The sequence below is a fragment of the Podarcis erhardii genome (genome assembly GCF_964252035.2).
Source record: "Podarcis erhardii genome assembly, chromosome: 15".
In the NCBI taxonomy this organism is placed as follows: domain Eukaryota; kingdom Metazoa; phylum Chordata; class Lepidosauria; order Squamata; family Lacertidae; genus Podarcis; species Podarcis erhardii.
Window position 1 is genome coordinate 33,271,514 of NC_138505.1, and position 22,028 is coordinate 33,293,541.

At 44.0% G+C, this 22,028-nt stretch overlaps 1 protein-coding gene across 10 annotated transcripts in view; it reads right to left on the minus strand.

The window, feature by feature from the left end:
• Positions 1-22,028, minus strand: part of FBRSL1 (fibrosin like 1) — a 791,131-nt gene that overhangs the window by 153,089 nt on the left and 616,014 nt on the right. For 9 of the 10 annotated variants that reach the window (XM_081842687.1, XM_081842691.1, XM_081842685.1 and 6 more), the window contains one exon: positions 5,428-5,481. The exons of the other annotated variant lie outside the window; for it this stretch is intronic. In XM_081842687.1, the coding sequence (XP_081698813.1) occupies positions 5,428-5,481 (54 nt within the window). The remainder of the gene's footprint in view (positions 1-5,427; positions 5,482-22,028) is intronic. 10 annotated transcript variants of the gene reach the window in all.

The window sequence follows — 22,028 nt, forward strand, 5'->3', positions numbered from 1 at the left end:
AAGGCCTTAAGATAACAAAGCAAGAATGCAACTAAAAAATTAAAACACTCAAATCATCTCCATCAATGTACAATGTTTTGTTTTATAGGAAATCTATTCCAAATTTGTGGGTTAATGGGCCACAATTAATGTGTCATGAAAAGCCCAGAACTCTCCTTGGCAGGCGCCAGGGATCTTTTTCACATCCTCTTCTGGGCAACCTTCCCAGGGTCACACGCCAGTGGTGGTTGGAGCAACAAATCTAAATTTTGCCTTCGCACAGTAGGTTACATTCACATACATTCAGATACACCCCTCTCCATCATCCATGCAGGCAAGCCAGAGGCAGTATCAGAGTTCAATGACATGTTCCAGCCAGGCAAAAACACCTGGGGTACAAAGCAGGACTGGAGAGGTGCATGACCAAGGATTGCCCTTGGTCCTCCCCAGTGCTGAGGTTTCCCACCCCTGCTCTATAGGAAACCTTTTATCTTTGGATATGAGAATCACATGTGCGTCTGCTTACTCACCGACAGAATGAAGTTCAACCCACGAATTTATCCACCCTCACATCTGTAGTTTCCGAGAATTCATCTCAGAATCTTACCACAGGCAAGATTCACATATAGGATAACATCCACATACGATGCTTTGAGAAGCAGGAAGATGAAAACTGTACTAGCGGCTCATTCTAAGAACAAAGTGTCCTAAAACTATGAACCCCACCCTTCTTGACTGTACATAGAATTCTCAGAGGGAGCAGGCCTCAGGGCCTTTTTACACATTACATTTGGGGGGGGGTGTTGTACAGCATGCATGCACGCACACACACACACACACAAACACACGCCCAAAAGTTGTAAAGTTTGATGAGCAGGGGCTGGAAGACGTGCTGGCAGACCTCAATGATCCTCGGTTTATCTTTCCCAGTAAACCATCTCTAGATTGCAGGTTGGCCACCTGTCAACCTTTGCCTAATTCCATACACCTGTCAATCAAAAAGCCCTCTGCAAGAAATTGGTTTGGTCTCTCGGGTGACAGCAATCTGTCCCTCCCATGCCAGCCCAATGGGTGGGAAGGAAAAAGGGAAGGGGTGAGAAGGGGTGTCAAAAAAAGAGTCAGGGAGAGAGAAAACAGGGTGCCCCTACCTCACTTTTTACTCTGGCCCTGCCCACCCCTCCTTGCCATGTGACCTCCTCACAGATTACTCTCAAGGGAATTTGGCCCTTGGCTGAGAAAAGGTTGCCCATACCTTTACCTGATTATTCTTTTTCACTTTACCTTCCTAGTCACTAGACCAGGAGTCAGCAAGGTTTACCTCACCTGGGCTGGTTCACTCCAGCGGAGATCACTCCGTGGGCTGGATTGCGTGCCCGCGATTTCCAGCATCCGCTCAGACACAATTTCCGGCGCCACGGAAGCTAGTTTAGCGCAGCGTGGGGGGACTCGCCGAGTGGATGGCTCGGTTTTGGGGCAGCTTGTGGGCCAGTTAAACAACCCCCGTGGGCCGCTGACCCCTGCACTAGACTAAGATGAGACACTAGAGGACCATATTCTGACCTGCCTGTATCCCGCGTTCTATGGGGTCCTGTTATGGGCAAGAAAGCACAGACAGGGGTCAAGGGAGGGTATACACAGTGTAAAGGCAAGGCTAAGTGCAGCAACTAACCTGCAAAGGAATTGCTCAGGCCAGGGGGTATCAACCTTTATAGGCCCATGGGCACACCTCTGGGTAGTTGAGGGAGTGCGTGCTTTGGGTTTTGCAGGCATCAGCGTTAGACGCTAAGGGCACCATGGCACTCACAGGCACCATGCTGGCAACTACTAGTTCAGAGCCACTTGCAACATGATGGATTACATAGGAAGGTGTGTGCAATGTGCCTGTTTTGCTGCATGTGCAAGCAGCATATGTGCACTGGGAAGCCATAACCTAGAACAACTTAATGCCATGTGTAAACCCAGCAAAATGGATTTATGCAGGATGACCACATGCAATGCACATATGGCGTGCATGCTTTTTAAATGTACCCATGCTCTTCCTCCCTGAAGGAAATCCAGTCGGTTGCCATGAACGAGATGTAGAAGGTTTGTTAGGCAGAACCGCGAATCAGGTGTTTGCCACAAGTCACCTGGGAATGATTCAGCACCGGGTACAACAATTCCACCACCTGGGCAGAGTTTAGTGTTGTGGTTCTGCCTTAGGCCCCAATGCCTTTTTGCCCAGAATGAGGTTCGAAGCCAACACAGATGCCGGCGAGAGACTTGCCCTAGTCTGAATGGGTAAGCCTGCATTAATAAGCAGCTGGGGGGGGGGGTATGCTCCTTCCAGCCCAGAATTCCATTTATCATGAGCTTACAGCGAAGAGATAAAGGGAAATAATTATCTTAACGTAGTTCCAGTCATCAGTAACAGTGTCAAGGTTTTGCCCTGCTGCTGACCCGGAACATGTGACTTTAACACAAGAGAGAGGGCTGCTGTCAGCTGAAACGGTGACCCTCCTACATTATTGTCAAAAAAGCAGAACAAAAGATCCTTTTGTTTTATTGTTTTTGCTGGGTTTAATTTTCTTGCAACGGCTGGGCAATCGGGAGGTCCTTCTTCTCCAATAACAGATGTACCTCCAGCTTTGAATCAAAGACACAGGCAAGTGAATTCTCCAGCCGAGATTGTGTTTTTGTGTGCGTGTTGTTTTTTTCTTCCATCTAAACTAGCTTCCTCTTTTGCTCCTTTTACACTCATCTTTTCACATCCCCTCTCCTTTCTTGACTACAGTAAATACCTAATCATTGTTAAGCATTCATTTTGGCAGTCTCCGTCGGCAAATGGGAACGCACAAATTATTATGACAGCGTCTTGATTAAATTAAAATGGGGATGAGGAGAGTTCCTTAAACTCATGTTTCACAAAGTGTGAAGCAAGTCTTCCATGGTTACGTTGTGAACCGACCTGAGATCTATGAGCGGCATACAAATTTAATAAATAAATAAATAATAAAAAGATCAGGGCTAGTTTGCATTATTCCTTTGATTTCCAATGTTTGGAGGTGCGTGCTGTTGGTTATGAACAGCAGAGGCTCTCCAGGTGGGGAAGGAGCCATTACACTAGGCTTCCCAGCAGGCGGGTCACTGTTGCTTACCAGGAGGCGAGTAAGGCAGCAGAGAGGTTGCTGTGGTGCAAACATACTGGCAGGGGTGTCCCACTGGCTCAATTAGTGTGTTTGCACCACACCAACCCCCCTGCTACGTGGGTATAGCAGCTCTGCCCCACCCAGCGAGCAGCTTCTGGATATGAAACTAAAACAGCTCTACCCATGCACAGCAGGCTTGATGGGTCTTCAAGGGTTACAGAAGTATAAAAGATCTTTTTTGGGGGGACCCCTAAACATCAGAATGAGCATGCTCAGTGATCACAGAATGTTGATTGAGTGTTGCGGGGAGATATGGGAAATTGAGTAGCGACAGGAATGGAATGGGGTATCTGGACTTTGGGAAGGACAGGGAAAGCAGCTCTGTGGTACAGCATTTATACTGCATGCAGAAATCCCCAGCTTTAGTCCCCAGCACCTCCATGTAGGGCTGGGAGAAACTTCTAGCCTGAAACCCTGAAGAGATACTGCCAGCCCGTGTAGGCAATATGAAGCTGAATGGCCAGCTATCTTCCTATGTTCCTGCGGTCTTGACTATGCTACCACTCAGTGGATTTGTAACTGGCTGACTGACCGAACCCAAAGGGTTCAATGGTTCCTCTTCATCCTGGAGAAGAGTGACTAGTGGGGTGCCACAGGGTTCTGTCTTGGGCCCGGTCTTATTCAACATCTTTATCAACGACTTGGATGATGGACTCAAGGGCATCCTGATCAAATTTGCAGATGACACCAAACTGGGTGGGGTGGCTAACACCCCAGAGGACAGGATCACACTTCAAAACGACCTTGACAGATTAGAGAACTGGGCCAAAACAAACAAGATGAATCTTAACAGGGAGAAATGTAAAGTACTGCACTTGGGGAAAAAAAATGAAAGGCACAAATACAAGATGGGTGACACCTGGCTTGAGAGCAGTACATGTGAAAAGGATCTAGGAGTCTTGGTTGACCATAAACTTGACATGAGCCAACAGTGTGACGCGGCAGCTAAAAAAGCCAATGCAATTCTGGGCTGCATCAATAGGAGTATAGCATCTAGATCAAGGGAAGTAATAGTGCCACTGTATTCTGCTCTGGTCAGACCTCACCTGGAGTACTGTGTCCAGTTCTGGGCACCACAGTTCAAGGAGGACACTGACAAACTGGAACGTGTCCAGAGGAGGGCAACCAAAATGGTCAAAGGCCTGGAAACGATGCCTTATGAGGAACGGCTAAGAGAGCTGGGCATGTTTAGCCTGGAGAAGAGGAGGTTAAGGGGGTGATATGATAGCCATGTTCAAATATATAAAAGGATGTCACATAGAGGAGGGAGAAAGGTTGTTTTCTGCTGCTCCAGAGAAGCGGACACGGAGCAATGGATCCAAACTACAAGAAAGAAGATTCCACCTAAACATTAGGAAGAACTTCCTGACAGTAAGAGCTGTTCGACAGTGGAATTTGCTGCCAAGGAGTGTGGTGGAGTCTCCTTCTTTGGAGGTCTTTAAGCAGAGGCTTGACAACCATATGTCAGGAGTGCTCTGATGGTGTTTCCTGCTTGGCAGGGGGTTGGACTCCATGGCCCTAGTGGTCTCTTCCAACTCTATGATTCTATGATTCTATGATAAACCATACAGTGAAAGTATGACAGACTCTCTGATCCTCAAGCGTTGTATAACATACTTCAGCATGTAATATTTCAACAGGAAAATAGTATAGTTTGGATAGGCCTGAATAAGCCCGTCAGTAATAACAACAAAGTGATCCCCAACCACATGCACAAACAAAGCCTAGCCATGGAAGTCTATAAAGCACAATTCAATATTAATTTGTTTTCTTCTTCCAATTGTACAATTAAGTTGGAAAATGAAATTTTATAACACGTGTGCACTTTTTGGATCCAAAACAATGGAATTTGGAAGCTTGGCAGCATAGCTGGGGGAAGGGAGGGGAGGAGGAGCTGCAGAATTGCAGGGATGGGGACATACAAAAGAGACATGCCTATTAACAGAAATAAAGGAAGCGCCAGAGCAGGGCTGGGGGAACCTGTGGCCTGCTAGGTTTGTTGGACTACAACTCCCATCATTCCTAACAATTCTCCATGCTGGCTGGGGCTGATGGAAGTTGCAGTTGAAAGACACTTGGTGGGCCTTGGCTGCCCAACTTTGCACTAGAGAAAGTAAACGAAAGACAAAAGCAGAAGAAGAGACTGCAACTCAGTTCAGGCATCCCAAAGCAAAACACACACACACACACACACACACACACACACACACACACACACACCCAGCCCCAGATGCCCATTTGGAGAGACTTGATCTCATACCTTGCTTGCTACCAAGCCACTCCTGATACGAGGCAGCTCCAGGTCCGCTGAGTTCTACAGACAAAACAAAAAGTTCTGTTCACAATCAAACACTTTTAACAGAAATCTCTTTTTCACCTAGGCAAAAGGGGGTCATTTCATGGATCTGAGTCCGCCTCTGCCCCTTCATTTCTTGAAAGAGGGAGGGGTCTAACTAACAAAATGGGCAGCAAATTTGGCTAGCTAGCGAGTGGTCCCTATCATTAACATTTATTACATTTCTATCCTGCCTTTCTTCCACAGAGGTCAAATAAGTATACACAGGATTTCCAGGCGTTCTCTTATTTAAGCACTGACCAGACATACACCAGCTGGATTCAGCATAGTTGCTGTGCCTTCAGTACTACAAAAGGTCAAACACAGGGTTTGAAAAGGCTTCCAAGATGTATTAAGTCAGTGCAATGACTTCTGTGAAGATACCACAAAGGAACTCAACTGGACTAACCAATGGTCTGTGGATTCTCTTGAGTAGGAAAAGGGCTGGCCAATGTGGTGCCCCCAGCTGTTGTTGGACTCTGACACCCATCAGCCCCAGCCAGCACAGCCAATGATCATGGACATGGGAATTGTAGTCCAACAGCATCTGGAGGGCACCACCATGGCTACAACTTGAGTTGGTGGTAGGGCCCTGGTCCCATTTGCTGGCACAGTGAGGTTTCCTTTAGGAACACAGATCATTGGTTCATCTAGCTCTGTACTGTCCAAACATAATGATAGTTGACTTTTTGCACAGAGAAGTGGCTTTTGGCAATCCCTGCATGAGGCTGTTAGAAATTCTCCACTGCTCATTGTATGGGTAGCTAGAATGGGGGTGGGGGGACTTTGAGAGGCTCCACAACAGCAACAGCAGTATCTATTACCTACAGCAATGTTCTTCAATCTTGGGCCCCCAGATATTGTTGAACTACAACTCCCACCATCCCCAGCCAACTTAGCCAATGGTCAGGGATGATGAACACTGGCCTAGAGAGTGGACATTTTCTATTGCCCCCTGCTCAGGCCTTCAGCAGTCATCCCGGTCACCAGGAAGAACCAAGAGGCGTGGTTTGTCTAGTTGCCTTTCCATTCATTTAATATTTCATTTTAATATTAATTAAAGCAAGGGAAAGAGTTTGGTTTTTTTTTTTAAAAAAAAGGGGGGGGCATGTTGCAATCTGCCATAGAAATTTGCTGTTGTAAGTTTATGTTGTAGTTTATCTGGGTCTGAATTAACTTCTGTTGACATTATCTTCCTACTGCTAAAATGTGTTTCGTGATGGTCTGACAACTAGATAAAAACAAATGAATCGGCTCTGCTTAAACGGCCTTAAAAGAGTCATCGTTTCAAGGTGAATCTGCAAGTATTTGCTTTAAAAGTACAGGCGTGGAGAGAAGTTCCTCTTTATGCATAAAGACTTTTAATGAAAAGTTTGACAGCTTTGCCTTAACTTGACTCTGCTCTAACACGGCATACTAGAAGCCAATGTCAATGATAAAAGTGGCCCAACACAATATTCAGTACACCAGTTAAGTAAAATAGGAATCACAGATGACAAAGAAAGAAATTACAATGCAACTCAATGGATGTGAATATTTTTCCATTATCTCAGCGCACTCTGAATGAATCCCAAGAAACTGTCAGGTTGATAAGTCAATATTACAATGGCTTTAGAAAGGGTAAAGGGTTGAAAAGAGGTGCTATTGGGTGCTGCAGAGTCAGATCAAAGAAGATGAGGGATAAGAAAAACAAAAAATAATAATGGTGTGTTTAAGTGAAATGAGATGTCTAAGCATATATTTCCCTATTGCAGAAGTGGGTACATTGTACCTTAGAGGGTGCAAAATGATTATTTAGCTAGTGATAAAAGATAGTGAGATAAGGTTAGCACATTTGAAGATGCCTTATACAGAGTCCATTTAGCTCAGTATTATTATATGAACTGCTTTCCACAAATTCAAACCAGTGTATTTCCCAGTCCTACCTAAAATGGCTGGGGATTGTACCTGTGGCTTTTAACAAGCAAAGCATGTTATTATTACCGTATTTTTCGCTCTATAACACGCACCTGACCATAACACGCACATCGTTTTTAGAGGAGGAAAACAAGGGAAAAAACATTCTGAATGAAACAGTGGATGTATCATTTTTGGGCTTCATGCTGTGGTCACAGACATGTGATCTGATGGTGAATTTGGGGTGACCCAATGCAAAAATCCTGAGAATTCCTGTGGATCCATGCTTTGTAACCATGTTTTTGCACCATTGCAGCCCCAGGCAACAGTGGGTGCGTGATTTTTTTGGTGCAGGCTGTAGCCATGGACATGCTATGTGATCTGATGGTGAATTTGGGGTGACCCAATGCAAAGATCCTGAGAATCCCTGTGGATCCATGCTTGGTAACCACGTTTTTGCACCATTGCAGCCCCAGGCAACAGTGGGTGCGTGATTTTTTTGGTGCAGGCTGTAGCTATGGACATGCTATGCGATCTGATGGTGAATTTGGGGTGACCCAATGCAAAGATCCTGAGAATCCCTGTGGATCCATGCTTGGTAACCACGTTTTTGCACCATTGCAGCCCCAGGCAACAGTGGGTGCGTGATTTTTTTGGTGCAGGCTGTAGCCATGGACATGCTATGTGATCTGATGGTGAATTTGGGGTGACCCAATGCAAAGATCCTGAGAATCCCTGTGGATCCATGCTTTGTAACCACATTTTTGCACCATTGCAGCCCCAGGCAACAGTGGGTGCGTGATTTTGGGGGGGCAGGTTGTAGCCATGGACATGCTATGTGATCTGATGGTGAATTTGGGGTGACCCAATGCAAAGATCCTGAGGATCCATGTCGATCTATGCTTTGTAACCACATTTTAAGTGGGGAGCGAAGGAAAAACAAAGAAGGGACATGAGAGGGGTGTGCAGAGAAGCAGCTGGCTAAGAATGCAGGAGAGGGATTTAACAGGAGGGAGGAAAGAAAGGCAAAAGTTTCCCCCCACCCAAGCCAGCCAGCCAGCCATCTCTCTCTCTTTCTCTCCCTCCCTCCCTCCCTCCCTCCCTCCCTCCCTCCCCTCCCCTCCCCCCCTCTCTCTCCCTTCCCCCCCTCTCTCTCCCTTCCCCCCTCTCTCTCCCTCTCCCCCAGCAGCACAGAGAGGAATTCCCCTCTGCTTGCCTGGAGGGGAGGGGCTTTCCCTGCTCTTTGTTCCGTTTCAGCAAACACAGCAACGAAACAGAGGAGGGTGGGCAGTAAGACCCTGAGGCAGAATGCAGGAAAGCAGCCGCTTCCTCTTTTCAGGTTTCGCTTCTCCGTGCAGCGTGCAGCGCCACGATTTGATTTTTGCCTGATTTTTCGGCTCCAGGGACCACACATTCGCTCTATAACACGCACAGACATTTTCCCTTCCTTTTTAGGAGAAAAAATCTGTGTGTTATAGAGGGAAAAATACGGTAGGTTTGTTACCCGCCCTTCCACGGGCAGGTTACAATAATATAAAATGCTGCATTAAAAACAGTTTAAGGCAAATTAAAGCCACTGCCATAGCCGGCCCACTTGATTGAACAATACAGTAGTCACATATCTGTGATTAGATAAATATTGCTAAAGCCCCAGCTGGTCTATTCTATTTAAATTACCGTTTTTCGCTCTATAGGACGCACCCGACCTTAGGACGCACCTTGTTTTAGAGGGGGAGAACAAGAAGAAAAAAATATCCCCCTCTCTGGTCAGCGCCCCTTCAGCGAAGTGACAGGAGAAACGGAGCCCCTTCCATTTCTCCTCCCGCTTCGCTGAAGGGGCGCTGTGCAACTCTCCCTCTCTGCTGAAGCCAGGAGAGTCTTGCTCTCCTGGCTTCAGCAAAAGGAACCCGAAGCCTCCAGAGCGCAACGGGAACTCTCGCTGCGCTCCGAAGGCTTCAGGCGGCTATCCCTGAAGCCTGGAGAGCGAGAGGGGTCGGTGCACACCGACCCCTCTTGCTCTCCAGGCTTCAGTGAAAGCAACGCGAGGCCTCCGGAGCGCAGAGGGAGCGCTCCCTCTGCACTTCGGAGGCTTTGCGTTGCTATCGCTGAAGCCAAGGAGCCTGAATTCGCTCCACAGGATGCACACACATTTCCCCTTAATTTTTGGAGGGGAAAAAGTGCGTACTATAGAGCGAAAAATACGGTATACTTTAAAAATATTTTTTAAATTAGTGTTTTTTATTTTTCACTTCTTTTAAAAATCATCATCATCATCATCATCATCATGTTCTATCCTTACAAGTGGTGCTTTGGTTTTGATTTGCTTATATAAAATTATGATTTTGCAGATTCAATTTTGTTTTTATGCTGAATGGTGGTTATGAACATAGGACAGAGATCACCAAGGAAGAAGACTAAGGGCAAAAGGTATCTGGGTTCTCTCGATATTTCCTGAGTTATAATTGTCTATACTGCTGACATTTCATCAGCATACACTGCTGTTGCTCTGAAACAAACTACTCCACATTGTTTCATTTTTAATTTCCATTTGAGCCTATGTAATGTTCATTTATGTATCAAGCTGTTTATGTCAGCTTGTAAGAGTTAACTTTGGGATCCTCCTTTTCGTCACACATCCCCTAAGCCTCTCCTTGCAAATGCCTTCCTAGGTTCTTCCCCTGCCTTCGCCCAGCAAACAGCTGCCAATGGCTCCTGGCAGCAAGCAAGCCCAATTGAATTTTAAAAGATTTTCCATTCTACTGCACTATTTAGCGAGCACAGAAAGGAGGTTGGGGTGGGGGATGGAACTCTGTGTTGCTTCACCATTTATGTTGTGTAAATCTGAGATAACAGATCTTCTGCCTAATCCTAATGAGGCCTCCCCATTAAAATCTTTATTAGCTTCCAGCACAGTGGATTGCCAAAAAGCTTGTCAGTCCCGTCCCGTCCCGTCCCCCCCCCATCCCACTATCTCTCTGTACCAAGATCTGCTTTAACTTTTACAAATAGCTCTAAGATATTTCCCCTGCTTATCAGCATTGCCAAGCAGCTTGCCTTATCACTGCTATTGCAGATAAAATAAATGAGCTACGAATGATATGAATAATGGCATTTTCTGTAGGCTGGTTTCCCATTACATTCTCAACAGATTGTAGATTTAAACTTCAGCACAAAAGAGGCAAGGAGGAGAAAGAGAAGGTTCCCCCCCCCCATCGCCAAATTACCTTCCTTTTGCTCAACAGCCTCAGATTCCTGGATGTATTTTAAGCCTACCTGAACTGAGGAGGCAATTAATTTTGAAAGGGACAAGAAGAAAGACAAGGTTCGGCTTCTCAGAAAATCCCCAGGACTAGCTGTTCTGTGACTTTTAGAGGGTTGCTGCATTCGGCGGTTGGGGGGGGGGGGCTTTAAGGCTACACAGGGCCTAATAAAGCTGTCTTCATTAGACATCCTTCCCCCACCCCACCCCACCCCCTAGCTGTGTACAAGCCTGGAATCAGAAGAGGACAATGGACTCATGGAAAAGGAAGCAAAGACTGGATGCAGAATAATACATCTCTTGCTACCAATGCACACCTGATCAGATTTTGCCAGATGTGGTACATTAGCAGTGTAGGGAGGGCCACAGAAAAAGGGTGATAACAGTAAGCAAGGGATGGGTAACCTGTTTCATGCCAGCGGTGGGTTGGACCAAAAGTCAGTGGGGTAATTAATGGAAATTTTACCTTTGCAAAGAAGTAGGCTAGTTTCTAATCTGGTCAGAGTTCAAGGACACAGTCCTGCCAGGCAAAAACTGTGGAGGTTTGTGCAAAGCAGGGCCAGTGAGGTGTGTGGCCGGGGAAAAGAGGGTGTGGCCTGAGGGGGTGTGGCCTGGCGAGTTTTCCCAGCGCCAGAGGTCTGGAATGGTCTGAGGTTCCCCACGTCTGCAGTGAGAGATCAGAAAGTCCTACTGGTACAACAGGTAAATGGATGGACTTGGATGAGGAAGCCAGAGCTGGCAAACCTTGCCCTGCAATATACAACTAAGGGGAAGGCCTTTAACTCAGTGACAGAGTGTCTGCTTTGCAAAGCAGAAAGTCCTAGGTTCAATACCTGGCATGCTGGAAGTGTGCCCTGCCTGAAACCCTAGAGAGCTGCTGCCAGTCAGTGTAGACAATATTAAACTAGATGGATCAGTGGTTTGACTCAGTTTAAGGCACCTTCCTATATTCAACTTGGGCATGTCCTGCATAACTACTTTTGTACTGAGACCAAATGAAGTCCATGAGGGAAACTGCTACAGAAATGATAAAATATCTTCTAAAGGGGAAGATGATTCTTTGCCGCAGTAGAGATGACATCCTCAGGGCTGTGATGTAAATAAGTGGTGGTGGTGGTGGGGTTGTCAGCATGCTCTGGCTTACAACAGTGGTTTCTAACAGCAGCTGCCATATTCATTTTCCGCTGTCATAATATTATTTTTTTAAATTGCTAATGCACCACTCGCATGATGGAACTCACAAAGGTTCCCTGGTAGTGTCCTACTCAAGGCCAGGTCCAGACCTGCTTAGCTTCAGTTTGCTGCATCATATATCTTCAGGCTATACCCTGGGATGACTCACACTTATTCCTCCCTGCTTGTGGATTACATTAAGATGCTTCTGTACACTGGAGTGTATGAAAAGCTCTACAGTGTGATGATAACACGCACACATAATCCAGGAGCTGAGAAACAATGCCTATTATCATGGAGATTTAGACAGCGGAAGGTTAGGACACACGCAGCACTGCCCCACCAATCTCAACCTGTCCCCACCGGCCTGCTTTCCTACTTACAATTTTATTTATTGCATTTATATCCCACCTTTTCTCCAAAGAGCTCAAAGTGGCACACATGCTTCCTCATTTAGGTCACCCAGCAAGCTTCATGGGTGAGCAGGAATTCAAACCCTTGTCTCCCAGACCATAGTCCAATACTCTAGCCATTACACTACCACTGGCTCTCAAAATGAACTCAACTTACAACCAACCCTATCAGCTCCTTCATCTTTAACTCCTCTTTGCTCAACAAAGAAGGAGACAAAATTGGAACTAGTTGGCTCTGTCTATCATTCATGGTCTGTGGTTGTGCATATCATTGTCTCTGGCTCCAGCTACTGTTGACCTCCCTGCCTTCTACTCAAAAAGACCCAATGGTCACCAGCCACCACTGGATTTAGATTTTGAGTCATTATAAACCACCACTATTTCCCACTTGCTCATCCATGCTGATCCTGCTAATATCAGTACACAAGACAGCTGGGTGTTCAGCTGTGCCAATAGCTGCCAACCACAAAAGCACCACAGTCACTATCCGGAAACATCCTTAAACTCTTCCACTGAACTGAACAGACCCAGGGAGATGACAGCAACTGATTAAAATTTAATAGTAATTTAATTCACTGACAGAGGGCAAAGTGTGTAAAGAGAAATACTCAGACACGGTAAGAAAGGGTGCAGAAGGTAATCAATATCCAAATCTTCCCCACCAACACCCTTCTCCATCTCCCATCTCTGTCTTAGGGGCTGGATGCAACATTCTGTGGTGCTAGAAGGCAGGTGAGTTTTAATGATGTGCAGCAGAGGAATCCAATAGAACAGCTGTGCTAGGTGAAACTTGTTGTGCAACTGATTGCACAACCTATTGTGCAACAAAGCTCCAGAAACCTGCTTATGCATTCCCCGGTGCAGCCATGTTCTGTTGGTGCAAAATATTTCACCAGTAGAACAGGATAAAGTTACTCTTACTTTGCACTATATTGGATACAACCCTAGGACCAGAGTTTGGGGCATGAACCCCACTGAAACCAACAGGACTTGTTTTGGTTGGATGGACCAAAAAAACCCCTGGCCAGACAGGGGGATGGAAATGTAAAACTCAGCAACACCTGTCTTGTATTTTCTGGACACTTAAATCTACCGGATACATGTAGGGATGAGTAACACACCATTTGCTGACTGCCATACTATGAACTCCTTGGTTCCATCATGTTACAAAAGTGTATCTACAACATTTGACAGAGTCAAGCGAAAATGGTCTTCTCTCACTAACCTTTTTTTTTTTTTTTTTTTGGCCTTCTGCTACCAGCACAGCAGGGTTAAATGATTTTCCATTCCCCCACAATCCTAGCCCTGTCACTGTATCAAGGTTATCTATTATTGGCAGTGACAGGTGAAAATTAATCTCCTAATTATTTCTTGCTGCGTAATCTCCACTGAAGAAGTAACATAAAAGGATTACAGTGCAGCCTTCGTGGAAGGCTTTTCGGGAGCCAATCATATGGTTCTAAGGGAGGCATGTGTTGGAGAGGTATTTATGGAGGATTTCTAATCATCTGAAGACACACACACACACACACACACACACACACACACACAACTGCTTTAGGACCAACACACTCTGGACTAAGGAGCCACTTGGAGGTCTCTTAGTGGCACAAAAGAAACAATCTTTCACTCTCTTGCCAACAACTCAAGGGAGAATAGCAGGTTAAACACACAACATGTTTCCGCTTTCGCTTGCCGTTTGTTTTGTCAAGTGTTCAAAACATGCCTCCAACAGCACCAGAAGGAAATTAATTTTTCCCTGCAGACAGATTTTTTTAAAAACACACACACACGCATGCGCGCGCGCGCGCACACACACACACACACACACAAAAACAATGTTAGACTGGCATTCTGTTATTTATTGCTTATCCCAGCCTTCCAGCTGAATGCAATTCAAAGAAACAAATCAGACTGGCAAAAAGATGTCCCAGCATGGAATGTTCCCGTTCAGGATTCCAGCCAGCCACTTTCTTTTCCTGGGATATTCCATTCCGTCTTCTGATCACAATGAGCCTGCTCAATCCTCGCTGGTCTACTTTGGGTTCTCAACACCAGCCCAACATAAGGAGCCTCACCTGGGTCACATCCACACTATGAAGTACTCTTAAAGCAATTTAACGGTGACAGCTCCCCCACCCAAGAAAGAATCCGGAGAACTGTAGTTTGCTGAGGGTGCTGGGAATTAGGGATTCTTTGTGGGGAAACCAGAACTGTTAAAGTGTTAAAATTGTGCTTTAAATGTATGGTGTTTATGTGAGAATGGAAAATGAGTTTGCTATTAGTATACAGAAGGTTGTGGAAGGAGAGCCAGCTGCACTCTCTGTAATGCACACAGGACCTACTCCTGTATTGCGTTTCCTGTGAGGACACCAAACTGTTTCCTCTTAATGGAAACGACAAAGAAGAAGAAGAACACCCCCCCCCCCAACAACACTCAGAATGAAGACAAGTTTTTAAGCTGAGGCTGGATGCCGTAGCAGACATCTTGCATTGGAAGGGGGTTGGGCCAAATGATATTTCGGGTCCTTTCCAATGGCAAAGTTCCCATAGTTTGGTCACTCAGCCTAACCCCTGTAACTGGCACTGGTTCTCCAAGGTCTCAGATCAAGGGAGGTCCTCCTCAGATCCTCAACCTGAGATGAGACCAGGGATTGAACCCAGGAACTTTTGTATGAAAAGCTTAAGGTTACAACTGAGCTGTGGTCCCTGAACTACAATACATTGGGTTGCATCAAATGTTAGATCTGCTCAGAGTGGACCCAATGGAATTAATGGACCCAAGTCAGTTGTGTCTGTTAATTTCAATAGTTCTACTCTGAGTAGGGCAAGCACTGGCTACAGTCCTAAGAGCCATAGGTTTGCTGTCCCTTTTCTTGATGACCAACCCTGTTAAACCACAAAACTTGGATTTAAACCAGCTGGATCCTCTCAGTTCAGCATCTTAAATGCAAGTAAATTGAATTAAATGAGTTTACAGCAGGCTGCAGGAGAATATCCATTTCTATAGAAATACTGTTTTGCTGTTTTAAGGCAGAAAGCAAAAGGAGTCCGGCTTAAATTCGAAGAAAAAAACTTACAGAATTTGAAGGGGAAATAATATAAAACTGCTTGAACAACACAATGTACACCACACAAAGAAAGATCTGGGTAATGAAATAGTCTGACCGCAGCTCCAATTACTCTGCCTACGGACAGATCTGTTTTTATCAGGTTCTTTCTGCTCTTCACTAAGGGTGAAGACAGACAGACATTCTAAAGTGCTGTGGAAAGTGGTCTGAACATAAATGTTCTTGCCCTGAAAGCCAGTTTGTTTTTAAAATGTGCTGTCTGGAACTGTGCTGTAGTGGTGAATATTGCATCATGACAGCCCCAGTAGCTGCAACGAGACTTCAAAATATGCAGGCAGCTGCGTGGATCCATTATACATTATCGCCACACATATGCAGAGATACATAGATCAAAGAGCAGCAGAACATATAATACCCAGGGACTGCAATCCTATCTATAGTATCCTGCAAGTAAGCTCCAACTTCTGACTATATAGGCTTAAGCTTGCAAAACTGCCTTAGCTTTAAACAAAAGGTTCTTGGAAGCTGAACTGCAACCCTTAGCTTTTTAATTCAGAATGGAAACAATCTTCCACAGGTGTGTTGTCATTTAAACTGCTAACCCAAAGAAGGAATCCTGCCAAAGAAATGAAACATCCAACCTCCTCTTATTTTCCTCATTCTCTGACCTCTATGCTCACAAACCTGAAAGTTTCAGTATCACTTTATTCATTTGTCACAGCAAAGAAATTCCCACAATCACTTGGACCGTCTGGCAGATGGTGTCATCACTCCTGCTCTGAAAAAAATGTCTTGGATCTGCACTCCTCTGTTCATTATGGCACCACTGCTCAGTCTTGGACTTGAAAAGTCTATGCCTTCGTGATTTTTTCTGATATAAATATGGCCTGAAGTTTTGGGTCTTCTATCACTGCTCTTATTTCTCACGTATTGAGCCTAACTAGGAGCACAGCATGGCTATTCAAAAGATGAGCTGGTAAAACTGGGTCTTAAAGGCCATCAAATTGGACACCATAGGATTAATGTTTATAGTCTACAAAAACCTGCCTGCTGCTCTTAAACAGGAACTCTTTATGTCTAGCTGTTAATCAGAAACTTGGTGGTTTGAGCAGACAGATGTGGGCAGAATTCCTGAATTGCAGGGGGTTGGACTAGATGATCCTTGGGGTCCCGTCCACCTCTACAATTCTATGATTCTGTGGAGGTAATCAATACAGCCATGACCCTGACCAGTTCCAGCCTGAAGACACAAGAAGCCCATGATTCAATATTGCATCAGGAACTCTGTGTCACCTAGGCAATTCATGAAAAGAAAAAACACATCACATGCCTGCCTTCTGATAATCAGCAAACCATATATACTGTCATGTACTTAAGTAACCACAAGATGGCATACAAATTATTGCAAAAATAAATATTTTTAAAAATGTGATTTGATGAGGAAATTTAAGTAAGTCAACAGCAAGTATTGTATATCAAAAGGAGCGCAGCTATGGAGGTCATCATTACCAAAACCACCACCAGAGGTCACTGTGTTACTTGTGTGCCCCTAAAAAGGAATGAAAGGTGATGGTATTTTTAAATAAAATTATTTCTAGGGTGGTGGATGAAGAAACACAAACACCCATTTACTCCTCTTTTGACAACAAGCTTTATCGATGCTCCTGGAATGAGAGGAATTTGTGAGTATTAAATTAGCATTCAGATGGAAGTATTTTCTCATCTGCCTGAAAATTTTTTACAGCTCCTATTCATCTGCTGGTCTGAATATATTTAAATCCACTTTTAACAGCAAATGCTGTACTTTAATAGCCTGGATTTTCAGCTTCCATTGAAGAGGTTAAGAGGCCCTGCTAGAGGGCAACACAGAAGTGCCATCAGTGGGCTGAGGAAATAAGGGGTGGAAGACTTAAGTCTTATTAATGCAAACATTGTTGAATATCTACAAAAATAGGCAGACAGTATCAAATATCATATTGTTTTCCATGCAAAATTTGATGCACCCTTTACTGGGTGACTCTGCAGATTAGGTGTAAGGCAGCAGCGTTTAGATTAGATGATTCATTAAACCCAACAAGTTACACAAACAGTACTTGGGGGCTTAAATATATAGTTAACAAGGGGGGAAAGACTATAAATACAATAAATATAAATGCAAAAAAGCAAGTTTTGCCCCTGTAAGGACACAACTGGCCGAGTTTTACTGCCGGGTAATACAGGGATTTTCTTTCCATTTGACTGTAGCTGCAGTAGATAAACTGAAATAACTAAACGAAAGCTGAGACAGAAGCATAAGCCTTTAATGTTTTGTATCTTCAGCATTAAGCCTGTCACACAGAATTAAGATTTTTGTCATTCTGCCATCTTGGGAGATTTGTGTGTATGTGTGTGCATACACAAAATAAAATGATTACCAAACCTCTGACAAAACACACATCATTGCACATTAACAGAGTTCTCCCTAATGGCTCCACACCTCCACCTCCAGCATCCCCTCCCCAGCCCCCCCCCCACTGCATATGGACACTATTGATATAAATTCGTGTGCATAGACATTTCAAGACAATGCTTCTCCTTATATGACACAGAAATTCTGGGGTATTAGGTAAGGTATACAGCGGTATTAGGTAAGGACAATTCCTCTCTCACTTATTACATCCTCTGACTCATCCAGCTAGGAAATGGTTTCTGGATAGATCCATTTGCTTGATCTTAGGGACCCATCCAAACAGTGAAATACTCTTAAGAAGCAATGATCTGTCCACCTTGGGAGTCCCTTGATCTATTGGCAGTTTTAAATAAGCAATGTGATATGCACAATGAACGTAGCCTTGTGTGCTTGGTACACTGCCAGTCTGTATTTCTATAGCCAGTCATCGAATTTCACTGCTTTGCACTATCTTTATAAACAGGTGACCAAGGGGACAACACATACAATGGTGCTTCTGCAGGCTGCATCCTTGACATGTAAGCAGACTGTGCTGCCTTCTGGACATGCTGACATGTAGGAAGCCACCATGTGAATACTGATGCCACAAGCAGATTCTGCGCTTGACTTCTTGGGAGGTGAGGCAGGAAGCATATAACTGAGCTGCAAAATAAGGGGATGGCAGATACAATGGTTCAGTTCTGGATATCACTAGGTGTACAGATCCTGCACAGCAGGGCTACAGAAGAGCTCCTGGAGGGACCGCTGCCAGCATAAGTAGACACCAGTGAGCAAGATGGAGCAACAGTGTGTGTTGGACCAGTACAACCAGTATGGGGGTTGTGGCTTTAAGTGCTTGTTGGACTACGGTCTGAAAAAAATTTTTTTAACACTGTTTGGCTATAAACCTCATCTTGGGCCAGTCATTGTCTCTCAGACTAATGTACCTCACAGGATTGTTGTGAGGATAAGTGATTAAGTTTCCTTAATAATGGTTTGGTGCAATGCCTGATAAGAACCATTGTGACTTGAACCATAGTCTGGTCCCAGCTTATTCACTGGCACAATGCAGCATCAAGCAGCCATAGGCTTGATTCGCACAACACGCCAAATTTTAGGTCTGTTACATTTTGTATTTGCATTGAATACACACACACACACACACACACACACACATTGTTTTATTCTGTCTGGAGATGCTCCATGAAGAGCATTATATACATAACTCTCCTTGGAAAGCTCATGAAAAAAAGCTTGTGTGCATTTAATTCTGCGTATGCAGAAAGGTGATCTATGTTAACATTTGCATGCAGTGAGTGGTATGATGGAAGACAACACAGGGTGGCTTAAAAAGACATAGCTCCCAAGTACTGTACTGGTTAAAAAAAGAAGACCTGCATTTCTTGCTCAAACAGAAAAATCTATGTTAAGGAAGACTGGCTATTTTTGTGTAATATTTTGACACCACAAGCTAATGAAGACCAATCACCACTACCATCACAGCCACAAAGGAAAAACTCATTAGCAATGCAAACATGGTGATGGAGGTAAGGTGCTGCTCTCACACACCTGTCTCAAAGGGTAACAATGAGAGGACAGCTAAAAAAAAAACAGATGCAAATGCAATTTACAGCAGGGAAAAAATGTGCTTGGGGAGTGTTTAACACACACACACACACACACACAGAGAGAGAGAGAGAGAGAGAGAGAGAGAGAGAGAGAGAGAGAGACTGCAAAGGCTTTTATAGAGGTTCATAATATTCATGGATGGCTAAGAGTCAAGAATATTTATTTCACAGCGGAAGCAAGGTTTGAACTAGGAACCCCAGGCTCTCATGTCTTCTCCAGCAAAACTCCTTCAACAATATTCTGATAAAAATCAATATAATACCCCTCTGAGGTTATTTTGTTTGCAAAGGTAACCAAATATGTCTATTCTCTGCCAAATTTTATTTTCTCATTTCACATTCAGCAGCCTTCATGCAAAATAACTTATCTCTCTCATGTAGAGTGGCCAGATACAAACCATAGAATTGCATATACTTAGGGAAGGTAGGTTTACATTTATGCATGTGAATTTTAAGAAAAACAGCTCCAAAAGTTTCTGGTATTCCTTGCTGCACACAAACTGCCTTTACCATCAAATCTGTGTCAGGCCTAAACACAAATCCATATAAAAGACTTACTTTATCCAGTGACATTAAAATGCCTAGTTTCCTCTCTCCCCAAAGAAAGGTGAACAGAACAGGTTTGAGATCCTACAGTGGCTGATCTTACTGTGTTTAGAAAGCCAAGCGGATATGGTGTGGAGAGCATAGCATTTTTAAGACATTAATGTACCAAGGTCCTAACAAAGCTTTTCTGCCACCTAAGTCTGTATGCGGAGAAAATCGGATTTAATGCATAAACATAAACCCCTGGAGTAAAATTCTGAGCAGGGATGACCAGAGGTTTAACTTCTTAGGAATGAGAGCCGGCAGGTTCGGCTAGCATATAATACCTTAACAATCTTTTCCAGCTAAGATAGACATTCTTCCAAGAGTAGATAATACAGTAAATAATTCCTGCTCCCATTGTAGAGAAAACAGTGCTTCAGGATTTGTATAATAGGCAGCTTTCATGACCCCTCCAGCAATCAATGGGAACAACAAATGTTTTTCTCTTTATCTCTCTGTAAACATCCCCACTGAAACTGTTTTTCACCCCCCCCCAAAAAAAAGGAAAATAGGATTTTGGCACCATTTATGCACAGAGGAATGAAATATACATTTCGGAGGCACACACATACAGCTTCTGCAGTACTTGGTCATTCCTTTTAAATGTTTCATTCCTGCGAGGTGGCCAATTTTTACTTTTTACTTAAAATCCTTTTCTCCCCCCCCCCAATCCTACCAAGGTTTCTGCTTTTCTTGCAGCCACAAAAACCAAAGGAACATAGAAAGCTGCTTTATACAGAATAGGACCATTGGCCCATCTAGCTTAATATTGTCAACACAGACTGGCAGCAGATCCATTGGATTTCAGGCAGAAGCATCTCCCAACCCTACCTGAAGATGCAGGGGATGGGACCTGCATGCAGAACATATGCTCTGCTTCTGAGCTATGGCCCTGTTTGCTCAGTGATGGGGAAAAGCTCATTTGACACTACAAAATTTGCACTTTTAAAAGAGCTGCTTTTAAATGTCTAATAGTTCCAAATGCAAACGCAGGAGATGAAACCATGGCTTTCCTTGCAAGCCTGGAATGCATATTTTATTACTTTATTTTATCATTTGCGAAAACATTTCTTGACCTTCTTTCATATAAAATAAAAGGCAGCTGACAGAATAAAGTCAGTGCAAAAAACAATTAAATACACACAAATATTACAGATATCCAGAATTTCTAATAAAACCAGCATTATTTATGTATTAATATGCTAATGTGATTCACCTAGCTTTGGAATGCTTTTGAGATCCCACTGATACCATGTTATACTGGAAAGGTCCCTGGAGATCATTTTTAACTTGTTAACCTGGTGTGAGCTGATTTTTTTCCCCCTACGCTGAAACCCCCACCTTGGACAAGGAAAGTAAAAACAAAACTGCACATGGTGTGGTAATTAATTACTATCTTGTTTTACTTAAAGATCTTACTCTCAACTTTTATGTTTCAGTTAATACTAATCTTTTACAAATTCAAGCCTCTTTCACCTTTGTGCTTTATGTTACCGACCTGTGTGGATGAGTAAACATGAAACGTATCAGTACAATGCCACATCTGCCAAAGAAATTGCCCAAGAGATCTGCAACTTAGATTTAGAAACTGCAAAGTGTGTACGCCCGCATGGAAAAGGGTAAGAGACAAAAGGCAGAAAAATGAAAAAGCGTTTCAGGAGCATGGAATATTAAAACATCCACTGCCTCATTTCACACATCCAGTGCCTCTCATGTATGTCAGTTCCTTCAGTTTATCTTAACAAGAATTTAATTCATTAGTTTAGGACTCCACACTATCAGCCCTCAGGTTATCATCTTCCCTTTGAGAAGGTGAAGCACACCTTTGTGAATTACAGGGCTGTGTGCATGTGTGAGCATGCTAAGAATCTGCTAATGGGATGTGAGAGAAAATTTGTCTCGGCTTCTGTGGTTTCTTTTCTCATTCCCTTTTGCTGTAGTCATTTCGGTTTTACAACTTTCTCTGCCAGAATCCTAAACATTCTCCATACACCCCAACACATTTGCCCCCTTCTCCAGCATTCTAAGGAAACCAGACATCCCAAAGAGACTGATATTTTCACAATCTCC